Genomic DNA, 19,846 nt, shown 5'->3' with positions numbered 1-19,846 from the left:
TTTGGATTTGAATGCAATATTTGACTCATGTTTCATACCAATTGTGGGGTTCAATGAAAACGTTGCCTGGATCCTAATTCTGATTGTACCCCAATATGATTCCCCTATCTCCATCCACGTACTGCTACATATGTTGATCAGTTGGTCAATGATCTATTTGAGTTTTTTTCTTCTTCTCCTCACTTGTTTTTTTTTATTGAGGACTTAGAAGTAAAGAATTTGGCTTAATTGAATAAACCCTAAGGGATTACAAAGACAGAGAACAACTTAGTTATTCAAAATACAGATAAATCATGAGATGGATCACATATGTTTGTGTTTTGTGTCACTTTCTCATAGTGTTTCTTGTTCCAATCATGGATGATGCTCTTATATAGTTGCAAGTAGATATGCTTAAAGAACTTGATTGGGACTTTGATCGACTTGGTTTTTATGATTATTTCTCCCATGATCGACTTGGTTTTTATGATTATTTCTCCCATAAATTTCCATCATATCATCCAATCATGAGTCTTGTTAATTGGTAGGAACTGTGCATCTATTCATAAGTGCAAAGTGGAACTTTCCCTGTCTAGTGCTGCAAGCAGCTAATACTTTAGATCATAGTTGATGGTAATCATAGGGAATACTTTTTCTTGTCTTTATAAGGTTCAGTTCCGTTATTTGAAAGTGTTATCTGTGAATTCCTAGGCAAGGTGGAAATCCCAATTTGTGGATAAGCATTTGGGATTTTCTTCTAAAGATTGGTTTGTTCCTTTCTCTGGTCTTCTCTGTTGTTAGAACGAAACATAATCTTTGTTCTCTGATATGGTTCTAATTTTCTGTATTGGTATATATCTCAATTTCCATGCATCATGGTATTAATTTTTTTGGTATTTTGATTCCCTACATCATTGCAACTTAATGGTTTCATTTTTTCTATGTCTTGTAGTGTTTTTTTATCATTGATTTTAATGATGTAAAAGCCATTAAATGGATCAATAAAATGGCGGCAAGTGTATTCCGTGAATGGAAGCATGACTTGTCCGAGATTCACAAGCTCAGGGGGAGAGACGTGATTCCGGAAGAGCTTTTGCACAGGCAAGATGAGTGGGAGTGGCTTTGCACGCATTTTGAATCAGACAAGTACAAGGTATAAATTAAGTTTTGGTTATGAGAGTTTGGTGTTATTTGATAGGGTAGGTGATTTGTGGTGATTTTTCCTGGTAGGGAAGTTAACTACCACTCATTGTTATATCATGATAGCACAACAGTGATCAATATCATTCTAGGAAAATAGGTTTTTGCTGATATCATGATAGCTATAGTTTGTGTATGATTTAACTAGTTGTCAATATGTCTTGATAAAGTTGCATTTGTCACCAGAAAGTTCTTTTGAAGGGGTGTTTTGATGCGTAACAAATTCTATATCTCAGATTATGGAGTTGATCATACTATCAATTGTAGTTGAGTTGTGGATTACAGGTCTGAAGTTGTTTTGGTAATGGTAGCCCTAAAATCTCAGTATGATAGCCATAAGTCTGGAAGTTGTTTTGGCAATGGTGATGCCAAGCATGTGGTTTTCTTCCAATTCCATTATAGATATATAAGCATACAACCTATTTAAATGGACTAGAAAAAGAATGATAGTTTACAGAAAATCTCAATATGTGTTTTTAGAAACAATAAATTGGCATGGATATTTATATTGGTAGTATCTTACTTGATGATGGATTCTTTTGTTGGATGTTATGCTGCCATTTAGCTCATGTACGACACCAAAAGAATGAATATTCACATGAGTTTATGTATATAATATATATATATATTTTTTTTTTTTTGAGAAGAAACGAAAAAGATGAGTTTATGTATATTGTTTCCAGAATACAATCTGCACAGCTATGGTGCTCAATATCTAGTGTATGCAAACTGGGAGTACAACTTTCGTTTTGCATTTCTCATTTTCTCCCTCTGCAGGTACTTGACTGATGAGGCTGCTGCACTTTTGCTTTTTTGCTTTACTCTTTATTGCAAGGAAATGTTGGTTTTGCTGTTGTTTACTTGTTTTTTTTCCTTGTATATAACAGTATTAGTTAAACTCATATCTGCATTTCCTCCATACATGCATAGTCTTAAAACTGTACTCTACCATGTCAAACTTAGTACCTCCCAGTAATCTAGACTACCTGCATACATGTCATTGCTTTGCTTTATGTTTACTTGTTTCATTTGCTGTGTAGTTTTGCTACTGTGTACTTGTGATTTGAGTGGGATTTAGGACTCTTAATGACTTGAAAATTTGTGCAGAGACAATCGGTTGCCAACTCCAGCAACCGTGGTAAGAAGGAGTTAGAGCACTACTCAGGGAGGAAACCTATCATTTACTGGGTGGCCGAGTTAAGAGATAAGGGTGTTTCATTACCGGTGGTTGACGTGTACCCGGTGACATACGACATCAACCAGCCTAAAGCTGCTGAGCATTATGTAAGTATCAATACCTAATGCCTTAACAAAGTTTCTATGCCACTTTGTCTGTTGTATATTTCATGTGATGTTCATTTGGTAATAAGTGTAGTTAAATTATAGTGAATTGCTGATATGTGTTTTGTGCTGAAACTTTTGGGGTTATGCGGTGTAGCTGTCTTGAGTTCGAATTTCATTTGGATTGAGGACTCCGTTTGGCTTGAAACTTTGTACCCTTGTCCTTCCATGCGATTACCCTTGATCTGGAAAGTTTGGTGTTGTTTGATAAGGTAGATGATTCATGGTGAATTTTTGAATTTGGGTACACTGCGCTGGAAATTGTGTTTGTGTTCAGCAGTTCAGTTGCTTCGTATTTGATTGGGTTTTGGGTCTTCGTTTGGCTTGAAATTTTGTGCTCTTGTTCTTCCTTATGTTTACTCTTGGTCTGCAAATTTTGGTGTTATTTGATAAGATAGATGAATTATGGTGATTTTCTAAAATTAAGTGCTTTGTGCTGAAATTGCATTCGAGTTATGCTGCGGAGTTGTGTTAAGTCTGAATTTGATCAGGATTTAAGACTCATTTTGGTCTGAAACTTTGTACTCTTGTTCTTCTATATGAGAACTATTGATCTGGAAAGTTTCAGCTTATTCCAATGTAAATTGACAAGTCGGTGATTTTTCAAAGTTTACCCTGCAGTTGGTAAAGTCCCAGAATTTTGAGTATGCTTCCTTGTTTTCTGTTGAGCTAAGTGTGTGTGTGTATAAGCATGTTGCTAGTGTATAGAGAACCTGTAACACCCCAGGACCCATTCCGCCGTAACACGATATTGTCCGCTTTGGGCCCACCGGCCCTCACGGTTTTGTTTCCGGCAGCTCAGGAGCAGCTTCCCAGTAGGTCACCCATCCTGGGATTGCTCTAGCATCAACATGCTTAACCTCGGAGTACCCATCCCCTCTGAAGCCGCTGAGCCACCAAAAGGCCTCGTGTTAGATTGGAGGTGGGTATGTACATATACAGCACATAACCCCTCCCCGTTTGGCCGATGTGGGATATTACAGAACCATGCTACGTTCCAGAATTACAAGGATGATTTACTAGCCTCATTAGAAGCTTTCGTGGTGTGTGATGATACTATGGGTGTCCATAGTATGGTGTTTGATTGTTATATTGTAAAGCTGATGCCTGTTGCATATTTCATGTGATGTGTATTTGGTAAAGCTGATTACTGCTTCAGTTATCATGTTTTGATGATGTTATAATAGTTGCATTATTCTTGAATTGTAGGAAAAGTTGAAGGAACAGGGTGCTATTGCCAAGACTTTGCAGAGCACTCAACACCCGGACATCCCACCGGATCAGCTGCCTCCTTTGGACTGGCCAACTCAACTAAGTGTTGTGCAAAACGCTATGGGAGAAACAAAAGGGTCTTACCTTCGTGGTATTGGACGAGCAGGAGTCCTAGAGAAGAGCAGAAGGTCAACATCTTCCTCTTCATGCTCTTGACCGAATAATGAGGCGATGACAGAGATAGTGGCTGCTAGAAAGGAGGCGGCTGAGGCACAAGAGAGGGCTGACAAAGCACAAGAGAAGGCTGAAAAAGCCTAGAAGATCGTTGAGCAGTCTGTTGCAGATTATCAAGTGTTAAAGTTGCAAATGGATCAAATCATGGCTCGAATAGGGCAACAGCCTATGTGTTCACCCTCGGTCCCAAGCCAACAACCTCGAGACGACGATGATGATAGGGGCCTTGACACTTCTCATATTAGTTTAGGAAATTAGTAGACTTTTTTAGTTTAAATAATTGTACAAACAATATTAGCTAGTATTTATTTGGTTGGTACGATAACTTTATTATTATTATTAGTAATATAAATATTTCGGTTAATTTATTTTGGTTTTACAGGAATTAATTATTTATAACTTACAGGAATATATTTTTGAGTTATTAGAATATCTCTCTCAGTAATAATAAATTTTTTTTTTTTTTCAAAAAAACTAAAACCTAAGCGACGAAACTTTTGTCTCTTAAGAGTAAAAATTAGGCGCCAAAAGTTGACAGACCAAAAAAGTCTTTTGTCGCATAAGGCTATAGCGACGGAACCATTCGTCGCATTTAATAAAGCGACGAAATCAAGCTCGTCGCTAAACCAAACAGATTCGTCGCTTAACCATAAAACGACAAGAGAACATACGTCGCTGAACAACTTAAGTGACAAAAACTTTTTGTCGCCTCAGTTAATTATTCATCGCATTACATCTAGCGACAAAAAAAGAATCATCGCTAAACTGACAATTTTCGTCGCTTAACTATAAAACGACAAAAAACATACGTCGCTGGATAACTTAAACGACGAAGATAATTCGTCGCTTAAGTTAATTATTCGTTGCCTAGGTCTATGGTGACAAAAACAAACCCCGTCGCTTTGTTCGTTTTCTTAAGCGACGGATTATATGTTTTTGTCGCTTAAGTACCTATGAGACGCGTCATATGTGACAAATGTTAAGCGACGCCGGTTTCGTCGCTTAAGTTTGAAGGCGACGAAAATGAGCACTTAGCCGACCATTTGTTCCCGTCGCTTAAGTCTTTATTTCTACTAGTGGAATTAATAGAATTCCATCGGCTAAGTTGATATTTCCTGTAGTGTGAGAGGATTTCTTGGTTTAGCTGGTTATTATAGAAAGTATGTTAGAAACTTTGGAACAATAGCCAAACCATTGAGAGATATGCTCAAGAAGGACAGTTTTGCATGGTCAAACACGTCTGAGGCTGCATTTGAACAATTGAAGGAAGCTCTTATGACAACTCATGTCTTAGCCATCCCTGATTTTACAAAACAATTTGTTATGGAATGTGATGCATCAGATAAGGGTATTAGAGTTGTTCTCTCTCAAGAAAGGCATCCCATAGCTTTCTTGAACAAAGCATTGGCGCCTAGACACACTGTACTTTCAGTATATGACAAGAAAATGATGGCAATGGTCTTTGCAGTTTAGCATTGACGGCCTTATTTGCTCGAAAACCACTTTCAAATCTACACAAACCACATACAATAGAGCATTTTCTGAAACAAAGAATCACCACGCCAGCTCACCAGAAGTGGTTGATTAAACTAATGGGGTATGATTACTCAATACATTATAAGGCTAGAAAAAATAATGCTGCTCCAAATGCTTTGTCTAGATAGATGGAATTGGCTGCTATAACTGGTATGTCATCAGCAGTTCACTCTTTTGTGGAGGAATTGCACAAAGCTTGTCAGTTGGATGGGGAGGTCTTGAACATTTTACAAGAGTTGCAGCAAGGTACCTCTGTTAGGAAACTTTTCTCAATGATGACTCAATTGCTATACAGGGGTAAGGTTTTTGTACCACAACATGACAATTAGAGGAAGAAAATTATCATTAAATTCCATGATGGAGTGCTAAGTGGTCATGCTGGAAGAACTACGACTTACCAAAGACTGAAACAAAATTTTGCTTGGCCAGGGATGCTGAAAGACATTAAGAGGTACATTGCCAACTGCCATATTTGCCAACATAACCACTATGAAGCTTAAAATCCTCCAGGTTTGTTTCAGCTGAATCCAATCCCTGATAAGGCTTGGTTTGGTAAATCTATAGATTTCTGTAACATCCTAGAATTTCAAATTTATATTTTTAAAAAGAAAATTATTTTTGAGCTATTTTTATTTCAATTTCTACTATTCTTTCAAATTCTTTGTAGTTTTCAAAAATTATTCAAATTTTATCTTTCAAGTTCATAAGATTAACCTAGACGTTGTTACGAGTTCGTGAGATTTTTCGGAGCATCGTCTGGCTTGCTCCGGACCGTAGGAGTTTAAACTGCTGAATCTAGATTGTTCGTTTAATTACATAAGAGATAGGAACTGGATCAGTTCAGTCCCACACAGACTCGACGTCGAGCAGCGGTGGAGCTCGATCGCTCCGTCCGTCGTCCGGCCGTCTCCCGGTGCAAGGCTGGTATCCACAGGTCCGTCTCGACGTCCCCAACCTCCCTGTGATTCCGTCTTGAAGAGTGGAGCTCCGGTGAGAGAGAAAAGGAGGAGAGAAGGCGCTTGGGTTTCCGATCGGATTTCTGATTCCGACGACGGCGGCGAGCGTGAATGGTACTGGAAGCTTCCTCTCGTCCTCGTGGTCTTCTCTATGTCCTCAGTTTCTTCAGAAGAGGTCGGGAGAGAAAGATTCGAAGTGAAGGAGAGACTCGGTTCGTCGGTGAGTTTCGGATTCCGGCCAAGTCGTGGTCTCTCACCGGTGTGGATAGCTTTGTCTCCTCATCCACAACGTCCCTGTAACTTCAGCTTGTCGAGATGAGGTCAGGTGAGGGAGAATCGAAGAGAAGAAGTCTTGGGATTTTCCGGCAAGGGTTCGAAGCCTTCCGGCCACCGGCGAAGGCAAGTGAGGTATGGAACTTGATCTTCTCGTCGAGCTCTACCTGTTTATATAATTGAAATTGAGTTTTGTTGAGTTTGGAGGAAGTTGGATTTTTGGCAGTGGGTGACTGCCGTACGTGCCGCCGTGCACGGCGGTGGTGAAGGTGTTTGATTCGTATCTGGTTTCGGATTTCATGTTTTATGTGTACTTGAGATGCAGTTTTGATTGAGAAATTGATAAGTTGGGCGATCTGAAGGTTTCTGTACAATCCTTGTTCACTGTTGTTGTTGACCTTTTGGTGTTTTGATAATTTTCCATGAAGTAATCGTTTCAGATGGTGAAGTATGGGTGTTGATACACAAGATTTCCAGTTTGGTTTAATTATAGAAGAATCGGAATATTGGACATTGACTTGCTGTATTGATATTGAAAGAAGCTAGTAGTAATTTGTTATGCTAAATTTCAAGGACGGAAGAGTTGGGTGATTGGCAGGAACATAATTACACTGCTATGTTGCTTGAATTCCAAATTGGAGAATTTGTGTTGACAATGGGTTTGATAGTTGATAGTGGAATGATGTTGGAGAAACTGTGATCCAGGTGGGTTGAGTTGGATGCAGTTTGGGAAGAAATGCAGATTTAAGGATTTGGGTGTCCAAAGATGGGTGTCCAAAGTAAGTATGGAGACCACAGATTTTGTCTTATCAACTGTGGAGAGGAACGGAGCTATATATGTAGATAGTATATTGTCATAGTTTAAGGGTTGGAATCATAAGGCATATGAATCCGGTAAGGTGAGTTAAAGCAATGATCGATTAATTCGATCTATTATTTGGAGCACAATTGTGAATTTGGATACTATGACAGGATTGAGCAGTGAACGACAAAGAATTGGAAATAAGATTTTGGGTGTCCAGAATAAATATTGGAATTTGAACGAGTTGAATTGAAGTGATTCGCCGACTTTCTCGGAAAGAAGATTTAGTACGAGGATCGAATGCAAGTAGTAGGATTCCAGGGATAAAGATTTCAGAATACGTGTCGCAGAGTTAACTAATTTTAGTTAGCGTCGGAGTCAAAGCTCGGATTCCAGGTAGAGTCTCTTTCTCGGGGAACCTTTCTATACATCGATAATTAGATTATTATTGAAATCAGTGAATTGTTTGCCATTAAGTGATTAACTCTTGGTTGTTATTATTTTCGTTAAAAGCATGTGATATTGTTGAATTATATAATTGCTGTTATCGCTTTCCATAAAAGCATGTGTTGGATTATATAATACGAGTATTGTTATTCGTTGCATACATTATGCATTGTGAGGAATTGTGAGAATAGTGAGAATGGTGATTGTGGAGATGAGAATGAGTTTGATAGAATAGATACATTTTGTGTAGTTGAGTTTCCTCATGGGTTGTTCAAGATCCAGGCTAACCCACATGTGCACAAGTTTAGGGAAAGTATGCCCTTTCGATGGCAGATATCGATAAAACGATCTTTAAGGTTTCGGGTTTGGAGACCATGAGTATAACAAGATGACTAACAAAAGAGATACAGGTGGTGAGATATTACTGATTGTTAGATCATATATTCGAGACATTTGAGTCACCCCTGGTTAGTAAAATACACGGTATGGGACGTGTAGGCTCACTTGTCTTTGATGTATGGACTGATTGCCAGTATTTGAGAAATCATTCATTAGCATATATGCATCAAATTGTCATTATATATTTAAGGTATTGTTTGATTGTTTGATAACTTGGTTGTGTGACGTAGTTAAGAATAACCTTAAAAAGGTTTGGCCCTACTGAGCGTAAGCTCACCCCTATAGAAATTTGTTCAGGTTTATACAAGGCACGTCACGTCTTTTGAGAAGTCTAACAGTACGTTTAGTTGACGTGTACCAGAGTGTAGAAGAGTTACGGAAGATTAGAAGTGAGATAGATCGCAAGCCTACCTGTTATGTCTTTGTAACTGTTTTTGTTATTGTAAATGTTTTATTTTATTTTTTATTTCGAGAAAAGTATTTGAAATTGTTTTAGTTTCTTTTACTTTTCCCGCTCACGCCTCGGGTTCAGCGTCAAGTGCTTGGAAACCACCGACACCGGGTCCGGGGTGTGACAATTTCATTGATGGACTACCTCCTTCAAATGGAAAAACTGTGATTTGGGTGGTGGTGGACAGATTGACAAAGGTTGCACATTTTGTACCAATGTCACACTCCTACTCAGTTGCATCAGTAGCTCAGCTTTTCATGCAGGAAATTTTCAAATTGCTTGGTATGCCAGATTACATAATTTCTAACAAGGATCCAATTTTTCTGAGTCTATTTTGGTAGAAGTTTTTTGTGCTGCAGGGCACCAAGTTGACCAAATCGTCTGTATATCATCCACAAACAAATGGTCAAACTGAAAACTTGAATAGAACTCCTGAACAATATCTTAGATGTGTTATTGGGGAGCATCCAGGTAATTGGGTTAAGGCATTACCTCGGGCAGAGTTCTGGTATAATTCAGCTTTCCATTCTGCTATATAGATGAGTCCTTTCCAGGCATTGTATGGATATCAGCCTCCATCCATCAAACCCTACTTGCCAGGCTCAACTGCAGTAGCATAGGTGGATCAAGACCTGCAAGATCGAGAAACTCTATTGTCTACTCTTAAGAAGAACATGGAATTAGCTCAGGCAAGGATGAAATATTTCTATGACAGGAAACACTCTGAGAGGGAATTTAATTTGGATGATTGGGTTTATCTGAAATTGCAGCATTACAAGCAACAATTTGTGAAGCAACAAGGGTGGCATAAACTCTCACCTTGGTATTTTGGCTCTTTTCAGGTCATTGAAAGAGTTGGGAAGGTAGCATACAAGCTGAGATTGCCTAGCACAACAAAGGATTCACAATGTGTTTCATGTGTCCTTACTGAAGAAAAAGCTGGGAGATGCAGTGCCTATTTCGCCGCAGTTGCCTCCAATTGTGGATCCAGCCAGTCAAAAGTGGGTACCACCGGTGGTTTTGGACTGAAGAATGTATAAGAAAAAAGGAGCAGCTGGAACTCAATGGTTAGTGTAGTGGAAGGATAAATCTCCAGAAGAGGCCACATGGGAGGATTCAGAGATGATGAAACAACGTTTTCCAGGTTTTGATCAATATGATACTTGAGTTGCTGCAAGTGCTTATGCCAGAAACTTGAGGATAAGTTTTATTGGTAGGAGGGTGGATTGTTAGGGAGCCAAGTGTTAGTCTTCCTTTTTTATCTAGGAGAGTTGTTTTGTTAGGTAAAAACACAACATGTCAGTAGTGATAAGTTTAGCTGTGGTGAGCTATCCGTAATGAGTGCCCTTGTGACACGTTGCAGTTATGTGCACGTCTTATCTATATGAAGATGTAGCCCCTCATTGTATGAACTTATCCAGATTAATATCAAGGATTAATTACAAAATATCACCCGAACTATAATGTTATTTTCACTTTCATACATAACTATTAAAAAATTTACATTTTCATACTCTAAGTTTCATTCCGTTAGCATTTTGATACCCTAACCATTAACACCGTTAAATTTTGATAATATTCAAGGGAGTTTATGTCAATTCATGATATCTTTGTAATTGAAATTAAAAATTATATATTAAAATTGTTATGCTATTGTTTAAACTCGAGAACACCATTTCTTCACCCAAATCAATGAGTTATTGTGATCACGGACTAAAATATCCACGATATCCTCAATATTTCCTCGAACTTTCTGTTTTTTACAAACATTCATATTAATTTTCATATATTTCTGATATTTTATATTTAATATATTTTGGTTAAATATATCTTTTTATATAAAATTTGATAAAATTTTTATCAATATTCGATATTTTCTCGATATAATTTTTTTAATATATATTTTTATTTATTTATTTTTCTTGCTTAACATGTAACTCCAGAAATATATAGACAAATAAGAGTTCTACTACCTTTTATCACTATTGTTGCAAAAACAAATATCTAATTTTAGAGTTTTTTTGTTGAATATTTTTGCTAAACTAAATTGTTCTATTTGTATTTGATAACCTCAAAAAATAAATTATTTTGTTAAAGTAAATGTAAAAAATAATAAATTTATTGAAATGACGAAAAAGCTCTCAAAATTTAACAATGTTAGTGGTCAAGGTATCAAAATGCTAACGGAATAAAACTTAGAGTATGAAAATACAAGTTTTTGATAGTTAGGTATGAAAATGAAGATAACATCATAGTTCATGTGGTGTTTTGTAATTAATCCTAATATCAATTTCCTTCTTTATTTGCATTTTTTCTTTTATAGTCAAGTATGAAAATGAAGATAACATCATAGTTTTGGTGTTTTGTAATTAATCCTAATATCAATTTTCTTCTTTATTTGCATTTTTCTTATCTTGTTCTTCAATTTCCTTTCCAAATCCAGTGAGTTAGGGTTAGCACCCTAATATACACAGAGGCCCAAGACCTTAGAAACAACTTAAACTGCAACATCTGACGGGAGGGACAAGACCACAGAACCACCTCGAGTACAAAACAGGGAATCAATCTGAACCAACCAAATCAAAAACACAGCGGAAAGAGCGATGCAACCCCTTAAATTGGCAATTAATTGGCCAAGACATTATTATTTAATGCTATATATTGTCTACCGTGGCTTATGACTTTGCAAAGCAAAATGCATATTCTGGTTGACAGTCGGCTTATTTTCAGCTCTCATTGCGACCTGTGGTTGATTACAATAGTACAGAGGTTTCCAGAATCACTTTATTTTGCCACATTGGGCATGATATATTAGTTAGGAACAGCCACAGCCTCCTTCCGCGGAACTCCATTAAGTGGAGTTGCAACGTTAGCCTTTTCCTTGCCGCTGGCAATCTGCTTTTTCTCTGTGGTTGCAATAGCTGATTCCGGAATCACTTGTTTCTCAGCATGTTTCCCCGGATGCGATCTTCCACTTCCAAGCACGAGGTCTTTGATGATTGATGTGAGCTCTTTGTCCTTGATCAAAGCCTCCAATGTCACATGCACACCTGAGTATGTAACAGAGTTGTAAGTAATCGAAAATGAATTATTATCAGATTTGGAAACATTAGCAAAATTGATCAAAGCTTCGAAACTCATATTGTCCACATACGGTATCTCCAATAATGCTTCGGATTTGTGGGGTCATTGATTGTCTCCTCTTTTGCAGGGCGTGTTGTGTATTCTTCTTTCAATATCAACAAATCCTACAAATCAAGCAAAGTGCAGGATTCATTTATTAGCTGTACAATGGACTAGCCAGAAGTTCAATATGTTAACTTGTCCTTCCCTAGCCATCTTTTCACAAAGGGTCAAGGCTCAATTTCCATTTAAAAATATAGGAGAGCAGACTAAGAATTGTCCAACACAGTACCTGAAGAGGGAAAATTGCCCACATTGATGGAGCTTCAAAATGTTGCCGTATGATGAAATTTGCAATCTCTGGAACACAGCGACTCGGTGGCAACAAGTCAGATCCCACCATGCTGCTAAAATATCGCTGCCTCCTTTCTTCATCTTCTTCCCACCAAGCACGTAACGTTGAACAGTCATGGCATGATGGAGCGCACACCTGAGATACATTCAGGCTTAGTTTGGTATTGTTGTGTGAAAACTCAATTTAAAAATAAAAAAAAATAAATAAAATTAAAAAAAAAAAAAACTACAGTCTTAAAAAAGCAACCCCTAACCTGCTGCTTCCTAAAATCGTGGTTTTTTAAACTAAAAAGTTATAGATAAGCACATTATAAGATTTTACCAAACAAGAAATCTATTCAAAACGGTGATTATAAGTGATTTTATTCCCCAAAACTCAATACCAAACTGGGCCTCAATCAGTTCAACATATTCAAACGACTAATAAGAACCCAGTGAAATACATTTGAACCAACCGACATGCATTTATCCAGCTAAGAAATGATCATCAACAATGAAGTACATGCATTTAAGCCAAATGACTCAAATTCAATGTCCACAATCTCATTAATCATAATTTTAATCCTTTTTCACAGAAACAAAATGGATTTTGAAGTCTTCGTCACTGTTTTGGTTTTTCTGAATTATAACATTTAAGTACACATCGAGATTCGGTTCAAAAATGTACTTACCGTCATATAACTGTATTGAGAAGGGATACCAAACTCCAGACCAGGTTCACTAGGCATACGTTGAATGCGTAAACCTATTAATCCCAGTTCTTGCATCACCTGATCCACAAAACCAGTCACATATTTATGGAATATATATAAATAGAAGGCATGACAAACACCAACAACCACTAAAACCAGGCTGTGATTTATAGTTTTTGTTTGGGTTGAACAGACATACAGGATAAACACAAGAAGGAATAAGCCCCAGATCTTCCCCACAGGCTAGCATATCAGATGAGTTCAACAGAGCAGGCAGTGTCTTCAATGCATTTTCACGCCAAAGAATTTCTTGACGATGAAAGTAGTAATCATAGTATAGCCGTTTCAGTACATTCTTGCTGTAGAACACAAAACACTTTCAGAACATAAAAGATATACTGTGTTGAGACTTGAGAGTAAATCGGTTGTTTTCTATTAATTATTCTCTATTTATTTGTGTTATAGACCATAAATAACAGCATGCCAAAATCAAATAACTAGAGTATGAATAATTACTAGAATGTTGGAGAAAGATTTTAGCCCTAACCACATATTTTCCTCGACCATTGAAAACCACAAGAAAAAAAAGGACGAAACATGATATTCCTGATACCAGACCGAGTAACAACATGCCAGATCATGTAGATTTAAGAAGTTGGAAGTAGATTTTAGCCGTAACCAGTTGGTTGTCCTGATCATTAAAACTTACAAGAAAGAAAAAAGCTAAAACTCATTTTCCTGATACAAAGAGTAACATACCAGTGATCATCCAAATCCTTAAAACTTGAAGTCTCTTCAAGATTGAAGCGAGGATAGAAGTTCCTCGGATTTTCTGGATCTCTTATCAGAACTATATTCTGCAATACCAATTAATTATATAAAAAGTTAAAAACCTATGGAAAGGCTTACTAATGGCAGTCTCTTTAAAACCCTTAAGGCATAATAAAAGCTTTAGCAGAGGTTCACGATTACAAGAAAGGTTTGCTAGCATGGAATCAAATTAATCATTTGAAATATTAACAAAAATTCTACCTGTAAAATATCAAAGAGCTCCTGTCTAATATGATCTTCATTCTGCAACAAAGATCTTCCTGAAAATGACTTCAGCTTGGAAGCAATTTTTTTCTCAGTGTTGCAGTCCTCCTTAAACTGGTAATCATGAATGAAAGAAACAAAGTTAACTTAAGAGCCTCTTCATCCTATCAGAAAAATACTAGCAGTTACATTTAACACATCAGAATGAAATTTCAACAATTTCAAATTTCACCAACAAACTTAGAAATATTTAAATGTCCTGCGGAAACAGACAAATAACATGTCACGCAGGTTTCCCTAAATTAACAAATCAATTCTAAAATGAGTCAGAAATGAAATAATGCTAGAATTAGTCAAGTTTGTTTATTACTCTTATCACTACTGATGTAGAACAAAGAGCTGCATCATTCATAGATAAGTGAGACCACCAGAAACTTCAGCAAAAGCACTCCTAATTAATTTTATAATGATCATTCATCATACCATGATTCAGTAATAAATGGAACAATGTGCATTGTTCCAGAATTAAGTATTAAGCAAGTTATTTATTAAGAGTTAGTGTCATTTATTACATATGCTTAGAGGGGATGAATCTACAGATTAGTATACCCTCACTCAGTTTCTGGCAGTTCATGATCAATCTAAAGTTTACCCTCACTCTCCTCCTCTCTTCCTAAGCGCCCTTGAATCTGTTATCTAGAAAGTTGAGATGTTGATCTCTTCCTTTTCTTAGTTCCACTACCCCATCTTCAGATTACCTAACTCTGTAGCGCGTCAGTTGTGTACTGTGTATCACATATTTAGTCATAAAATTAGTGTTACATCACTTAGCAATTTGGCATAGAAGCCTCCACCCCTTGTGGAACAAGACTAACGAAAATCCCAATCCCCATACTATAGCGGCCTACATACAGCTGCTGTCATTATCCACATCACGGGTAGAGAAAATCAGCATTAATTAGTTGTCACCCCAAAGAAACCCAAGTAGGGAGTGTGCCAATCATGATGGTGACTTTTCTCTTTCCGCACATATATGAGAAAAACAATATTAGTACCACTGTCTGAGAAGACAAGAATTGTATTACCAAAATGAATTGGAAATCCTATTAATGAATGTGGTGCCAAAAATGAAAATGAGTTATTCGTTAATCCTAATTAATGAAGGACATATTGTGCCTACATATAGAGGTGCTGGGCTCATCGATTCAGCAGCTAGCAAAAAAATAACCTGAGCAGCAATCAGGCTGCCATTATATCACTCCAGTAACAGCTTGTGTCATGGATCCCTCCCAAGCAAAGGATGAGAGAATGCCGCTCGAGGATTTAGATTCTGGAAGTATGACTCAAAGAAAGTGATAATAATTGAACAAATACATTGTGTATTTTCAATGATAGACTCAATTAGGGCATAGAAAAGAGTGTAAAGAAGAGAAGATGAAATCCTATTCCTTGTTTTTCTTAGTCTTTCTAGCTGTACATCTAGTCTCGTATTAGAGGGTTGTTAGGATTGTATACCTATTATAAATATAGTGAAAATTTTGGTTGCTGCCCTGTGGACATAGGCAAATTCAGTAACCATGTTGCATCTGTGTTTTTGTATTCTTATCTGTGTAATTCACTTGGTGTAATGTGCCTTATTTGTTATTTTAGATTTCCGACTCTAACTGATTGACAACAGTTTTCCCGCCACTCTATCTCTTGAAAATTTGTGGGATTTTAACAACTTTTGTTCTGTCAAGTTTATAAAGTTAGTTAAATCATAGTCCTTTCATCATCATCACTGTTGTGTCTGCTAGGAACTGACTGGGGTTTTATGGATGGAAAAAACAATTTCAGTGTTTGAATTCTAGTTGTTTGGACTCTTTTATGGTTTCCAGTTTTATTAATACTTGCTGCTTCTTTCTTCATTTTTCAATGCTAGCTTTTCCGAACAATTCCTTAGATCTTATCTCGTTGTTGTCCTTTTAAAGATTATGTTCTCCTCGTAAATCTGTCTGGCTATTAGCTGCAAGAAGTTTCTTAGATTGGAGCTAATTAAACAAGGTTACAATTTGCATTGATTCTTAGGAGTATGGTGTTTTCTTAGTACCTCCTGCTAAATGCATTAATCCCATGCGGAGGGGATCCAATTTCCTCCATATTTAAGCATTGCACATTGTGGCAAGTATTAGTTACCCAATTCTGCACTTGCCAAACATTTGAATGGAAAAAGATCCATTCCGATGATGCCTCTAATCATTGAGCCAAATGAGGTCTGAAGCTAGCAAATCCGACTGGTTTCTTACTATTGTTAAAGACTCCAAACATCTTTTGCTGCTTAGGATATGAATAACTATATTTAACTAGGCTGGCTATTTGATTTGATGCTCCATGATGCAGAATGCAGATAATTGAAAACATAAAACAATTCACATCAAGTATATAGCCTTTGCATCATACTATATAATCTTGGGCCTCTTCCCCTGATCGGTTTCTGGTTGGATGGTCTAACTTTGATACAGTAACTGGTCAATAGAATAGTTTTACCACTAGCTTATGCTCATGTGATCAGTGAATGTATGGAGCTCTATGTCAATATAGGCAGAAGCTTGTCAAGGTTTCAAGGTTCTGGTTCAATGAAAATTAGTCTGGGTATCTTAAACCTACATGGGAGGAACATGCGCATTGTAAGCCCATTGGTGCTAATATACGTTGACAAAGCGGCATATACCTCCAAATTTCTCAAGCATCGTAAAACCTAATAATATTTTATTTTTATATAAGAGAATGAAGCTTCAGCCTCGAAATCTAGCAACTCTTCCATGCAACAAGATGACGTACAAGCTACCATATTCCGTTGTTGCTAATGCTAGGATTTGGTCCATGCGCAATACACTGTATCGACAATGATTATCTACTCACAGCAACACCACTAATGTATCTATATAATAATATCAATATATTCAACTGTCCACATTCTTTTCAGGTGCAATGGCAATAACATAAGGATGTAAACATCCTAGAAGAATGGTGACTGATAATCAAAGCAAAAACAGATACTAGATAAGCTTCAAGAATAAACCATAAAGTCACCTCATAGCGGTTCTTCTGATATTCATTCAGGAAACTTGAAGCAATAAAAGTCCATGAATCTCCAAACTTTATCTGAAACAACAAACAAAAAGTTGGAATATAGAAGCTTAACATAAGGGTTGACTATTCAAAAAACAAAAAAACACAAGGGTTGAAGGAAAAAAGGAAAGTGTCGTAACAAGATGCAAAAAAGAAATATCCCAAGCTGTAAAAGTTCAGTTAACCTGTAAAAGTTCCTGTGGGATATATGGACGAGCCAAGCGATCAAAGTCCCATATGCCATCTCTTTCAAGTTCTTCCTACACAGAAGCATTCTTTTAGAGCTAACAAGACAACTCAAGGGAAAAAAAGTAAAAAGAGGGGAGATCACAACAGAGGCACTTCCAAAATCAAATCGTTCACTTCCTCAATCAAGACATTGTAATTTTCTATTTCTTTCCAACTACAGTTTTGTTATTTAGGTGCTCTTTTTGGTGATTTTTGGAAAAAAATAAACGCTTCAAAATGTCTTAGCTCTTGTTATTATCTGCGCAGACTGATACTTTGATTAAGGAAGATAGAAGAGTACCTGACTTAGAGGAATGGAAGGTCGAAATTTTCCAACGAGACCAGTCATGGCATGCTCTGGGAGTTCCCAGATGCGAAAGAACCCCAATATGTGGTCAATCCGGTAAGCTGTAAAGTATTTTGCCATCTGAAACAGAGAGAAGTATATTTATCCCCCACAAAACTCAGGAAAAAGGATGCAATAAGAATAAAGGTAATAGCCATAGAGTTGGGGAAAATGAAGGCTCCAAAACCTGTGTCAATCGAGCACGCCACCAGGCATAGTTGTCTTTCGCCATCTCTTCCCAATTGTAAGTAGGGAAACCCCAGTTCTGACCATTTTTATCAAAATAATCTGGAGGAGCTCCAGTAGAAGTGTTCATGCGAAACAAATTTGGATAGACCCATGTATCTACACTGTTTCTTCCGACACCTATAGGCAGATCTCCTTTCAATATTACTCCTTTCTTTCTTGCATATTCTGCAGCTTCCGACAGCTGTAGTTCATAAATTTATCAAAGAATTCAACAATTGATGCATTTAATAGGATAGGTACAGATCATTATTACAAGACCAAATAATACTTGCCTGCATGTGCAAATGATATTGGATGTAATAATGGAAGCAAATTACACCATAGTGAATGCTGTCTTTCGAGATGAGTTTCTCTAGCTGTACGAAAGAGGAAGAAAATGTTAAAAGTTTTGATATTTATCATATTGGTGGAACCTGTTAACTGATTATTAACCTGGATATATGCCAGGTATGTACTGAAAAGAAAACACCAAATTTAAACACAAAAGCTCCAAGTACCCCAAATTAATAGAAAAGTCTAATAGGATGATCACCTTTTCTATTGAAAACTGGGAAAACCGACCCCATTGGCTGTGATCTGATGTTTCAAAGAAGTCCCGCAAAAAACAGAAGGCCGCATAGGGTTTTAACCATTCCTATTACCAATAGTTAACACGACTCAGAATAGCACTTGCAGTTCAAAGTCGAAGACCAATATGTTCAAATAATACAAATCAAGGAGCAAAAGACAGCTCAACTGTAAGCAAAAAGGAAGTTGGGATTGTTGCAATATTAAGGTAATAATAAGAAGAGGCAAGCTCTGTAGGACCTGATTCTCAGAAAAAAAATTCTGAAAGGAATTGGAGGTGAGAATCTTGTCCTTCTCTTGGGCAAATATTTTCTTTCCAATTGAGAGTTTAGTGATCAAGGTAGCCTCGTAATCAACATCCTAGAAAAAAAAAAATCAAAATATATTAAATTGAATACCACATATGTCCTCACTGGAATCACCATCATAGCTATGCCAATGAAAATTGTTAGATAATATTCGTCGGTTTCTAACAGCAAATAGTGTGATCATCAAAGATTCTCAAAATTTGTGTGATACAAAAACCATCTTAAATTTTTCCTTTCATTCAGTAATCCAATTATATACATTTATATATCATCAGTCCCCACATTACAGAATACCATAATTAATTGATATCAGAAGTATAGAACAATATTACTGGAAAGTACATAGATAATAAGTAAAATACTTATTTCAACTGTTGTGTCAAAAGAGGACCTCATACAAGCACTGGCTCTACCTACTGACATGTAATTCACAAGTTGAACTGTATAATCCAAGTACAGACACACAATACATATTATCACTCCCAACATTACCAAGGAGCATCATTATATTTCACACCAGAACAATAAAAGCAATTAATGAAAAATAAAAATAAATAAACAAATAAATAATTACAGAAAAAAGTTGCCTAAAATCAAAAGATTTAGCTAACAATGTTTATAAAAAAAAAATAAAAAAAAAAAACAGATTTAGCTAACAACTAATATGACTATCAAATGTTGTGTCAAAAGAGGACCTTATGCAACTGCTAGATGTTCCTACTGACATGTCAATCAAATGTAGAACTGTATAACTTATCCAAGATGGTATGAGAATAAATATATATATATAGGATTTTTCTCAGCTGCGGACATCCGCACCAATGGTTTTGGTGCGGATTTCCATTTTTGCACCACTTTTCGATCGAATTTCCTCATCTCCACCGGCTAGTATCTAGATAATATTGTGTAGATCATCTCTACAAAATTTCAGCCAATTTGGTAATATTTAAGGCCCTCAAAACTCGAAAAAAAAATGGACGGACTGAATTCTGTCCGGTTCATG

At 36.7% G+C, this 19,846-nt stretch overlaps 2 protein-coding genes across 4 annotated transcripts in view; one reads left to right on the top strand and one right to left on the bottom strand.

Annotated features, from left to right (window-relative positions):
• The first annotated feature begins 6,347 nt into the window (after positions 1-6,347).
• On the top strand, positions 6,348-10,273 carry LOC101306105. 3 transcript variants are annotated; one of them, XR_185450.1, is made up of 2 exons: positions 6,348-7,929; positions 9,673-10,273. XR_185450.1 is itself a non-coding variant. In XM_004309420.1 (2 exons), the coding sequence occupies exon 2, from the start codon at positions 9,505-9,507 to the stop codon at positions 9,868-9,870; it is 366 nt and encodes a 121-aa protein (XP_004309468.1). In that variant the 5' UTR covers positions 7,867-7,929; positions 8,912-9,504; the 3' UTR covers positions 9,871-10,273. The 3 variants fall into 3 exon arrangements, 1 of the variants encoding a protein (XP_004309468.1); XR_185449.1 differs by having other exon boundaries at positions 9,172-10,273; XM_004309420.1 differs by having other exon boundaries at positions 7,867-7,929; positions 8,912-10,273.
• A 1,156-nt stretch (positions 10,274-11,429) lies between these two features.
• Positions 11,430-19,846, bottom strand: part of LOC101305814 (4-alpha-glucanotransferase DPE2-like) — an 11,194-nt gene continuing 2,777 nt past the window's right edge. Inside the window, exons 9-22 of the mRNA XM_004309419.1 lie at positions 18,776-18,895; positions 18,501-18,602; positions 18,241-18,324; positions 17,907-18,149; positions 17,675-17,800; positions 17,331-17,405; positions 17,107-17,178; positions 14,032-14,148; positions 13,759-13,856; positions 13,199-13,358; positions 12,979-13,077; positions 12,246-12,443; positions 11,985-12,078; positions 11,430-11,880 (exon numbers count right to left, since the gene is read on the bottom strand). Coding sequence (XP_004309467.1) covers positions 11,642-11,880; positions 11,985-12,078; positions 12,246-12,443; positions 12,979-13,077; positions 13,199-13,358; positions 13,759-13,856; positions 14,032-14,148; positions 17,107-17,178; positions 17,331-17,405; positions 17,675-17,800; positions 17,907-18,149; positions 18,241-18,324; positions 18,501-18,602; positions 18,776-18,895 — 1,827 coding nt within the window. The 3' untranslated portion in view covers positions 11,430-11,641. The remainder of the gene's footprint in view (positions 11,881-11,984; positions 12,079-12,245; positions 12,444-12,978; positions 13,078-13,198; positions 13,359-13,758; positions 13,857-14,031; positions 14,149-17,106; positions 17,179-17,330; positions 17,406-17,674; positions 17,801-17,906; positions 18,150-18,240; positions 18,325-18,500; positions 18,603-18,775; positions 18,896-19,846) is intronic.

Source organism: Fragaria vesca, unplaced genomic scaffold (genome assembly GCF_000184155.1).
Source record: "Fragaria vesca subsp. vesca unplaced genomic scaffold, FraVesHawaii_1.0 scf0512948, whole genome shotgun sequence".
Lineage (NCBI taxonomy): Eukaryota > Viridiplantae > Streptophyta > Magnoliopsida > Rosales > Rosaceae > Fragaria > Fragaria vesca.
This window is presented reverse-complemented; position numbering and strand designations above follow the sequence as displayed.